Raw genomic sequence first — 12,052 nt, 5'->3', positions numbered from 1 at the left:
AGCATTCCCCTTTTAAGTATTGTTTTCTGTCAGTTATCTTTAGCTGCAGAAAAAAACTCAACAGAACAACACACACACACACAACCCATAAAATTCAGTTGCCTAAAATAATGATATATTTTGCCCATATGGATACAAAAAAGGTGGGCCAGCTCAGCTTGTCTCCATAGTAAGGTTGGGCTCAGATCTGCTTTATGTTTTTATTTGGGGACAGCATTTCCTCAGGGAAACTCTTTTCACAGTGATGGCTGAGACATAAGAGAAGAAGAAGCCCAACCACACAGATTCTTTTCAAACATCTGGGTCTGTCATATCTGCTAATATCCCATTGTCAAAGCCTAGAAACAAGGGTTGGGGAAAGCAGCTCTGCCCATTGAAGTAGAGAAAAGAGATTGAGCATTTTTTAACAATAATCTGATGCACCACACAGATGAGGATTGGCCATCTGCAAAGGTCGATATATGCTAATTACAACCAGAAGTAAACAATTATTTTCAGTGACTCACTCTGATAGACATATGGGCATACAAAAAAAAATCAATAATTGAGATATTAAAGGACTGGATTTCAATCCTAACTCTGTCATTTGTTGTACAAATGGATAAATTAATTTCAATTATTTTAAATAAAGATCCCAGTGAAATTGCTTCATTAAAACAAAACTGCAAATATTTTTTAAAAAGTATTTTTATATCCCCAGTAAATGATTGATTTCTTAAATTATTATGTAGACTCCTTGGCATTCTCTTTCATATCAAAGGATTCTTCATTCATATATAGTCACAGTATGAGGTTGGATAAAAGCCATGTTAAAATTAGAAATATATATATATTCATATTCATATTGTTTCCTTATATGGGAGGGAAACAATATGAGTAAGAGAATGAGAGAAATGCATGAATAATACAGGAGAAAGCAGGTAGAAAGTCAAATATTTTGATACTGGCAAAGTCATATGTTTAACCTACTCTAATGCTAATTGACAGAATAACAAATTAAACCGTTTTATTCAATATTTGTAATTTTTAATAAGCTAGGAAAGTTTTCCTGTGATTATAAAGGTCATATACAAGTATAAAAATAAGGAAAATAGGAAATCAAAAATTGAATGTGTTCCTAAAATTATTTTTAAATTGTAAGTCTATTTTGCTTTTAATTCTTTATTTAGAATGCGCTCATCTTTGGAAAAAGAAATAGAACGACTGGAGTCAGCTTTGTCTGTATGGAAATGGAAGTATGAAGAACTGAAAGAATCAAAGCCAAAAAGTCTGAAAGAGGTATGGAGGCATACTATGTAGAGGAAGAAATGAAACTGACAGTTTTCTCTGTTCAGATGTGTAACCTAGTAGGCAGAAAGCTCCATAGACAAGAGGAAAAGTAAAAAATTGAATTTCCTTCACAAGAGGGATATTTTAACTCACATGTTCATGTGAACTCAGTCAAACTCAACCCATAAGAAATCTTTTTCTAAATAACACATATTTTTAATGATCAACATTACACAATTAACTATCCATTCCAGGCACATGTGAGGGGAATGCTAAAGAGGTCATTATACCATAGCACTTATAATAAACAATTTTATCTTATTCTTTTGTGTGACAGTATGAAAATACCAATATATCTCAAGTGCACCTAGGTTCTTTTCATATTGGCTTTATGGATTATTCAGGATCAGCGACTTGCCTTTATACTTTTCCTTTGCATTTTCATCAATAAAATTCTGTCATGAACCTTTCCCATTTCAATGATTTATTAATATTCATTGTTAAAACAATATTAATTGCACATCTTGTGTGTACCAAAGCATTGTTCTAGGTAAGCATGTGGGATAGAATAATGAGCAAAGAAAAGAAAAATCCTGACAAAATGATGACAAGCCAAATGCTTCAAATGAGTCAACATTTAGTTGGGTGTGTATATATGTGTGTTTATTTATATATGTATTACATTAATTATATACTATGTATTATACGTTATATATTACATGTATATATACACACACACACACACACATATATGTCCATGCATACAAAGCATACGTATGCTGACCAGCTGTCTAAAAGAAGGTGAGTCTCGGGGCACCTGAGTGGCTCAGTTGGTTGAGCGACTGCCTTCGGCTCAGGTCATGATCCTGGAGTCCCAGGATCGAGTCCCGCATCGGGCTCCCTGCTTGGCGGGGAGTCTGCTTCTCCCTCTGACCCTCCTCCCTCTCATGCGCTCTGTCTCTCATTGTCTCTCTCGCAAATAAATAAATAAAATCAAAAAAATAAAATAAAAAAAAATAAAAAATAAAAGAAGGTGAGTCTCTAAATCAAGTATGTAATTGTGCCTTAATCAAAAGCACTGTTCCATCCGTTGTTAAAAAACGTGGTAAGCAGTATTTCTCTTTGTTTATGAAATCCCATATTAATGTTGCTTCAGGTTTGTTTCCAGCAAGTGGTAAAGTTTAGAGTCATCACGTTTGTTGAACTCACATGACGAACCTTAGTTGCCAACATAAGCCTGACTTAGGAGTCATATGTAGGCGTTCTGACGTCCGTGGAGTATAGTAATGATCATGCACTGGCTCAGAAATAGTCAGCTATGTTAACACAGTGGACCCCTGAGATTCAAAATGAGGGAGAGCTTTTCCTAATATTATTAAGCAAATATCTCCTGCTTAAAAATAATTTATTAACAAAAGGTCATTTCAGTGAGAGCCACAGATCGTTAGTTTGAGAACATTTCTCAATGAGCCTAAATTAAACAATTAAAGCTAACAAGCCACATAAAGCTTACCTCTCCTTTATAGATTCACGTTAGATTGTCATAGTTGTTTTGTTTTTAGCTCAAGCTTTCGGTATATGTATATATGTATACACAGGTATGTGTGTGTACATATACAGATGCATTTATATATGGATTCATAGCATTTATATTCACAGGTACCTAACTGAACATGATGTCTCTGAGTGTGAACAAGGACAGTAAATTAATGTTATACAGGAAAACAGTTCAGAATACAAGAATTATATATATTTAGAGTGTATGTGTATTTGCCCCTATAATTTAATGGGCTCTAAATTTGATTGAGAAAACTAATACTGAAGATAGAATGGGTTTTAAATTTAAAATAAATGTGCATTTACTCTCTCTTGCCACTAGTGGACACTGCAGACTTGACAACATTAGTTTCTTAATGCTTTTTTTCCAAGTAATTTAACATTTATGTAGCAACTGTTTTTGAAAAAGGCATGGTTTTGAGTTGGTTTACAAAGGATATGTATATTTTAGATGTTTAATGTTTTATATTCAAAGATGATATTTTGCACATTAAGTGGGAACATGTCTACTTTAACAAAGCTTTATAGATGAGAAAAAATAAAACCAATATAGCATTTTACACTGTAAAATAGGTCTACATTTGATACACATACAGAAATATGTATTAGTACATATGTGATCCTTTTACTAGATAAAATTATAGAGGTTTTGAAACAGGGGAAACCTCAACATTGTTGTGAAAAATTTGTTCAACTATTTAAACTTTGAGCACATGTTTCAGTTCAATGAACTACAAATTTGAACATTGAGTGGAAGTGACAATTAATAAAAAAAGTTTTACTGTAGATGATGGAAAGTTAATTTTAACAGAGAAAAAGAAAAAACGTTATTTGATTTATTTATATGAGATTAGTTTTTAAAATCTCTTTCTACTCCCTAAAAATGCAATTTGTGATAATCTTTAAAGCCTTTTTAGAAGAGATGTGATATGCACATATGTTTAAATTATTTTATAAAATATTGTGGAACATTTGAAAATATTTAAAAACTGAATAAGGAAAAATACTTTGTCACGTAATTTTTATGTATACTTTGTTTTATCATAGATTAGAACAAGAAGAATTTTGTGGTACATTTAAGATGGCATTGTAGAGTAATTATAAGTGTAAAATAGTCAACGTTTCTATTCAGTTGATTGACAATCTGGAAATGTGTCATGATGTATCCTTTGGAACTTCATGTGAATTCTCTTTCTTACTCCATTCCTCAAAAATTATGATAAATGACCTTCACTTTCACTGTAGCTCCTCATCTATAAAAAAATTTTGAATACAAATGTAATTCTGTTTTAGATGCCTGAAACTGTTACAAGCAAATACATGCCTGGCTAGGAACTGCTGATAGAAAGATTAGCAATTTTTAGAGATGGAAACAGATGTGCTTAATAGACCAAGGTTTTTAAAAATGTATTTGAAAATCTGGCATCTTTAGAGGGAAATCATTCTTAAATCACTGACATTTAGCGAAGAGTAAATATAAGAACTTAACTGTAAAATCTAATACGTATTTAAAACACAACCAAGACAATGAGTAGTAGAAATGATATTCCAAATGCTGTTCCCATACTAAATTTAATACTTATTCAGCTTTTCCTTTGCACATGTGTAAGTACTGATTTGGAATTACAATGTGAATTCCAATTTTTTGAAATGGTTATTTTCATGAAACCTCATGATCTAGAGAATCGGATATTTATGGAAGTAATATTGATTACAAATAATTATGAATACTCTGGTTTCTCTTCAGATCGTGTAAATCTTTCGCCTTTTACAAATAATTATGGTACTTTTGCTTTAACAATAAATGACTCTGCTTCTTTCCATAATGGAAGATATCTTACCATATATGGAGAATACTGCTAACATTTTAAAATTGGTCTCAAACTGAAAAATGAAATGTAACTTTAAAAATGAAATGTAATTTGTCTTTGAAAGTTTTGTACTCTTACTGGAATTTTTTTAAGGATTTTATTGAGGAATCTTCTATCTTTTTGTGATAACAACTGTTTCTAGTAATTTATAATTTACAATTTTTTTGTAATATTTATATTAAATACTTACAGAGACAAGCTTTGTGGGGCCATATACGGCACTAAGGGCCGTCAATAAAGCCTTATCTCAAATACCTCAAAACACTGTTCTGATTTTGGGGAAACAGAAGGTTAGAATTAGGATTATATGTAGCTAAAATTCTACACTATTACCTTTAATTTTTTTCAGAAATAAGATTTTTTCTAAATTTTTCTTTCTTTTATTTATTTTTTACTTGAAGTTTGGTTGAAGATACCTTCACTTTTTAAGAGATTATGTCAGTGGACACTTAGGTTGCTTCCATATTTTGGTGAGTGTAAGTAATGCTGCAATAGATGGAAGGATGTATATATCTTTGTGAATTAGTATTTCATTTTTTGGGTAAATACCCAGTAGTGTAATTATTGTATCATATGGTATTTTTATTTTTAATTTTTTGGGAAACCTCCATACTGTTTTCCACAGTGGCTGTACCAAATTACATTTCCACCAACAATACACGAGGGTTCCCTTTTCTCCACATCTTTGCCAACACTTGTTATTTCCTGTCTTTTTTATTTTAACCATTCTGACAGATGTGAGGTGTATCTCACTGTGGCTTTGATTTGCATTTCCCTGATGATGAGTGATATGAGCATTATTTCATATGTCCGTTGGCCATCTGTATGTCTTCTTTGGAGAAGTGTCTGTTCATGTTTCCTGACCATTTTTAATTGGATTATTATTATAATTATTTTTTTTTGGTGTTGAGTTGTATGAGTTCTTTATTTATTTTGGATAGTAACTCTTTATTGGTTATGTTATTTGCAATATTTTCTCCCATTCAGGAGGTTCTCTTTTAGTTTTGTTGATTGTTTCTTTTGCTGTGCAGAAGCTTTTTATTCTGATGTAGTCCCAGTTTATTTTTGCTTTTCTTTCCCTTGCCAATATGACAGCTATTATGCATGCATAAGGAAAAGATCCTCGAAGATACTTATTTGAAATAGGTGGATGGCGAAGTGTTAGTACTGTTATGAGCTCAAAACTTAGTTTAAACCTCTCTCATTTTGCTATTTTTGTGGCTTAAAGAAATTACTCCATAGAAATGACCAAAATTGTTAATATATCTTATCAGTTCTAACCCTAAACTGTAGCTCCTACCATTGCTTTCCATCTCTGCTACTTTCCCAGTCATAACCATCAGATCTCCTACTTTGCCCCCTCCTGCCAGGTCTCTTATCCATCACTGTTGAACTTTTTATTTTTCCATCCAGCAATCAGAGTGATATTTCTAAAAACACAAACTGGATCATATTACACCCTTGCTTCAAACACTTCATTGACTTCCCTTTTACTTAGAGTATAGCTGCCCTCCAAGTAATTGGAAGTCTAAGGAAATTTAAATCCACCTGGTTAAACCACCAGATGTTGACAATTCAAAGGATGTCTGATAATGATACCACTCTTTTCTACCCTAAACTGCTCTAAGGAGCAGTGCCCCAAATTTCGGTGGATAGGACCCAACAGATGATTATTTTTGATTCACATATACACCCTACATATGTTTGGAGGGTAGCCTTCTCCTTCTATGTAGTGACTCTGTGCCCTGGGCTCTCAGAGGTCATGCAGCTGAGATGAACACTCTGCATCTGATCAAGATTAGGAAAGAGAATGGGGATCATATGGGGCTTTGTGCTCTGGGCTTGGGGGCAGTGTACCTTGGTTCCACTTATAACCCACAGGCAAGTACTCGTTTGCATAGTGACACCTAATTGTAAGGAATGTTGGGAGATGTATTCAAGCTATATACTTAAAAAGAAAGAGAAAATGAATTTTGTAACCATTTAACCAGTTTTCTGCTGCAGGAATCAATATATTACATAATTAGTAGCATTTACTGATTAATATGTTATCTTATTAATAAATATATTAATTAATATATTACCTTCATTGTTACTGATAAGACATATGTAAGGGAAAGTGAGCTTCCTAATCCTAAAATCCATATTAAAAAGTTTGACTTATATCCCCACAGATGAGCTGGACAAGTGAAAGCTATTTTTCATGTGAGACCCTTTTACTCTTCAGCCTTTGTGTTTGAGAAAAATTGTGGAAGGTATGTTTCTTGCAGATCTCTCTTACCCAAAGAACGGGAGAGAAAGGAGTAGAGCTCCAGGTGCCCAATTTCCCCTTTAAATTCACCAGTGAAATAACTCCTCCTCCTCCTGGGAAGGAAAGAATAATAGATGGAGGGACACCTGGAGTTGTAGGCAAATAGCTGGCCATCCACAGGGATGGATGCTTTGAGTAGAGAAAAAAACTCCCCTCCCTTTACTATTTACCATAGTCTACATGATTTCACTTTTTTTTTAATCAACTGGTGGATACTTGTTCCTGTGCTGGCTGGGGTGATTGATCCTGACTACCAGGGGGAATTTGGACTGATGCTCCCCCATGGAGCTGAGGAAGATTGTATCAGGAATGCAGGAGATCCCTTAGGGAGTCTTAGTATTACCATACTCTGTGGTTAGGTTGGTGGAAAACTACAAAAATCCAATGCAGGCAGGATTAGTAATGGTCCTGAGCCTTCAGGAATGAAGGTCTGGGTCATCCCACCAGGTAAAGAATCATGACCATCTAGGTGCTTGCTGAAGACAAAGGGAACACAGAATGAATGGTTGAAGGAGGTAAAACCAGGGGGCCAATTACAGAAATGAGGACTGTAAGTGTCATGAGTATTTCTCCCTTGTTTTGCTGTGAATATGCCTATCCCTCTGTCTGCCAGCAGAAACCAACACTGTTTATCTCTTTATATCTTTGTTTTCTTTCCTCTCTGATTCCCTATCATTAACATAAGATGTATTGCTTTAATATCAGTATTTAAGCATTATTAATTTTACTTCAGAGTATTTAACTTATGGGATATCAGGAGAAGAGTAAACATTACTCAGGGACTTTACCTACTCTTCTGAAGAAGGATTAGTGCATTTTCAGTTCTATGCAGAAAAGTTGTATCGTGTTAGATGGAATTAAGACCTTGTTTTTGTCGTTATGTGAAGATTAAGTGTGGTTTTTAAGAGTTGTATATGGATGCCAAGCTGACAAATGGTTGTGATGTGATGGTTAATTGTGATGGTTAATTTTATATGTCAACTTACCTGGGCTAAGGGTTGCTCCGGTCTCTGGTAAACATTTCTGGTGGGTCTTTGAGAGTGTTTTTGGCAGAGAATAAAATTTGAATGGGTATTCTGAGTAAAGAAAATCCCCCTCCCCAGTGTAGGCAGACATCAACCAATCCACAGAGGGTCTGAATCGAACATAAAGGCAGAGGAAAGGTGAATTTGCTCTTTGCTTGAGCTGGGACATCCATCTCCTCCTGCCCCAAACATCGCCACTCCTGGTTCTTGGGCTTTCAGACTTGGGCTGGGAATTTTACCTTTGGCTCCTAATTCTCAGCTCTTTGGGCTTGGACTAGAATTTACTCCACTGGCTCTTCTGGTTCTCCAGTGTGCAGACTGCAGATCCTGGGACCTCTTGGCCTCCATAACCACATGAGTCAATTCCCGTAATAAATCTCTCTCTCTCTTTCTCTGTCTCTCATCTATATACATGTGTTTATGTTTATATATATATATATATTTTTTTTTCTTTTTCTTTGGAGAACCTTCACTAGTACCTTTTGGTCCATGCTCTTTTCTCTGTCTAGAACAGTCACACAAAATGCTTTCACCTCCTACCGGCCAGTCACATCTTGCCATTAACCTCAGTTTACATATCGCTTCATAAAAAGGAATGGCTTCAGTCCAAAAAATGCTTCCTTTACCGTTTTCCTTCAAAGAAATATGCAAGATTTTAAAAGACCTTTTCAAAACGTGTACTTATTTTTGTGTTTGTTTACTATATGCCTTTCCCTTCAAACTGTCGGCTTCATGATAATATATATCACGTCTGCTTTATTCATCTCCCTCTAGCCAGTGCTGAACAAATGTTATTATAATTTGTGGTGACCCACCCTTTTTTTCTCTGGCTCTATATGCTTATATTTCTGAATGATCACTGCAGCTATAGTGTAAGAAGGGTAGGGGGAATCCTAGACTTGTCTTTTATTAGCCTGATGAGGTTACTGCTGTACATCCCTGAGGATTTTAGATTTTCCAGGGCACTGGAGTGAACCTTCACCCCTAACATCCTATCCGTCATGAAAATTTGTTCAGTTTGTTCTTTGCAAGACACAAATTAGCTTATCAGGCCAAAGAGTGAGGCAGATAAAATACTGAAATGTATAAGAACAATGAAGCATATGGGACACCAGTTTGCTGATATAAGTGCCTTCAAGACCTTTTAAACAAACCTAATTAAGAATAATATAAGCACTACATTACATAAGTCAGAATTAATTGAACTACTAGTGGATAATTTATAGACATTGCCAAGGTAACGCTCAGAACACTGTGACGACTGACTTAGCTCGAAGGCTACTATAAGAATTATGAAAGAAAATTAGGCTATTCAGAACCCACTTTGCTTGTGGATATAAAGATATAGATAGGCATAGATATACCTACAGCTAGATATGAAGAAAAGGATAGGTTGAAATCAGAGGTTTCAACATCTATTTAAGTTAAGCAATACTATTTTAAAAATTAAAACATAACACAAAGGAATCAGTTGATATTTATAGAAATTAATAGTTTGAGAATAATGATAAAAGTGGGTCAAAAAGAAAAAAAAAGATAAGTTCTCTGGGTTACACAATGGTTCCACAGAGTGAGGACAGTTGGTCTATGAAACATCTTTATTTTATATCCGAGTTGACAGGACATTTTCCAGCAATGCATGACTCATATATCTAAAGATTCTTATTTTACCTTTTTCTGTAAGAAGGCTCTATACAAGGACATTCAGTTAGGAACATTCTGGAGATAAGAATCCTCCTTTCAGTAAAGAGCATTAGTATTCTTACCTTTAGGAGCAGTTTTCATGTTGCAAAGAAGATTGAACAAAGATACCTGCCATCTTTTCCCTTCCCCAAGTGTATGCCCAATTCACCCTTACCACATACTGACACCAAACGTATTTGATTGTATACAACTGAATGAAAAAACCTGATCTAGAACAAGAATGTATGGTATGCCATTTAAAAAATTCTGTATGATACAAAAAACCTGAAATGATATATTTTAAATTGTCCATTTTTTCATATGCATTACATATCATTTTTAAATTTAGAAACATGCTTTTTAAATTTTTTTCAAATATGTAATTTGAAGATAAGGATTCTAGAGTTAGAAGTCTGAGTTTTTTGGGTTTGGAGGTTGCATTTTTGGGGAATTCCAAGTGTTTCTAATGAAATTTTTTTAGTTTATTGGGGTATAATTGATATGCAAAAATACATTTAATGTATACATTTTGATGAGTTTGGATAGATGCATACATCTGTGATACCATCACCACTAAGGTACTAAACATATCCATCATCTCCTGAAATTATCTTGTATTCTTTGTGTGCATGTATGTGTGTTGTGGTAAGAACACTTACTACGAGATCTGTCCTCTTAGTATGTTTTAAAGTGCATATGCCATATTAACTGTAAATACTATAGTGCACATCAGATCTCTAGAACTTATTCATCTTGCATAACTGAAACTTTATACCCATTTAAAAAACAATTCCCCCTTTCCCTCTCTCTTTTATCCCCTGGCAACTACCATTTTATTCTGTTTCTATGAGTTTGACTATTTTAGATACTTCATATAAGTGGAATCATGCAATATTTGTCTTTCTGTTACTGACTTATTTCACTTAGCATGATTTCCTGTAGGGTTCATCTCTGTTGTTGCAAATAGCAGGGTTTCCTTCCTTTTAAAGCTAGATGATATTCCACTATATGTATATACCAGTATTTTCTTTATCCATTCACCTGTAAATATATTTTTGTTTCCATATCTTGACTACTGTAAATAATGCTGCAATGAACATGAACAGGTATCTCTTAGAGATTCTGATTTCAATTATTTGGATACCCATAAGTAGGATTGCTGGATCACATGACGATATTTTTAATTTTTTGAGGAATCCTTAAACTGTTCTCCCATATACCTCCTGCCCCCACACGTACTAGCCTTCTGCATCATCAACATCACTTACCAGAATGCTACATTTTTTTTTTCCAAGGATGAACATTCCTTGACACATGATAATCACCCACAGTTCATCATTTACCCTAGGGTAATTCTTGGTGTTGTAAATTGTGTGGGTTTAGACAAATGTATAATAATATGTATCCATCATTATGGTATCACACAGAGTATTTTTACTGTCACTGTTCTAAAAATCTGCTGTGTTCTGTCTGTTTATCCTTCCTTGCTCCCTTAACCCTTGGCAACCACTGATCTTTATATTGTCTCATAGATTTGCCTCTTCCAGAATGTCGTGTAGTAACATCTTGGTTACTTGCAAGATTTAGCAGGTATGAATAAGGCTGCTATGCTCATTTGGGTGCAGGTTTTTGTGTGGTTTTCCTTCTCGTTTCATTTAATTATTACCCCTGCTGAAATGAGTTCCTGCCTTAGATTATTTCATAGATCATGACCACCCTCTAGATAGCAGCATTCAAAGGAGAGGGTAGCAGCTCAGAGTACGGCAAGTTATGTGGAAGGAACTCAGGTGAGCTCTTCTGATGAGAAGGGGCTATTCGTGTGGTGGAGACTCAGAGCACCACTGACTCCTCTCCAGGGCTGTAGTGCATTCTAATTAGTATCAGTAGTTTTAATGAGGGTTAAGAAATCCTAGATACAGAAGGCTCCTTTAGCTGGTATTTTAACAGGGATCATATGGGAGGATTGAAAAGACACAGATGACGAACTGGAATAGAGAGTATTCTTTGGGATGCACTTTAGAATGTGTAGTTGTCTCATGAGGCAATTTTCCTTTGTAATACATTTCTGAAGTTGTGATCAAAGACAATGGAAGATATAATTATATATTCACATTAAAACTTCTTCTAATGTAAATGAAATGAGGAGCCAGTGGAATCTCATAAGGGTTCTCCCATGGATAATCTGAACTTTAGAAAAAAAATAGTAAATAATCCTTTAATGTAGTTGTACTGAATTAGCAGAATCCATAGGATTCACCTGAAAGGAATTTATATATATATAAAATCTATCTCCAGGTCTCTTTTTGGACATTTTGATATAATTAGTTAGGAGCGCT

General features: G+C 34.5%; 1 protein-coding gene across 1 annotated transcript in view; it reads left to right on the top strand.

Moving 5' to 3' along the window:
• Positions 1–12,052, top strand: part of CCDC102B (coiled-coil domain containing 102B) — a 192,316-nt gene that overhangs the window by 13,153 nt on the left and 167,111 nt on the right. The window contains 1 exon segment of the mRNA XM_021686250.1: positions 1,170–1,278. Coding sequence (XP_021541925.1) covers positions 1,170–1,278 — 109 coding nt within the window.

The sequence above is a fragment of the Neomonachus schauinslandi genome, chromosome 14, assembly GCF_002201575.2.
Source record: "Neomonachus schauinslandi chromosome 14, ASM220157v2, whole genome shotgun sequence".
Lineage (NCBI taxonomy): Eukaryota > Metazoa > Chordata > Mammalia > Carnivora > Phocidae > Neomonachus > Neomonachus schauinslandi.
Note: the sequence above shows the minus strand (reverse complement) of the source record. Positions and strands in the feature narration are given on the sequence as shown.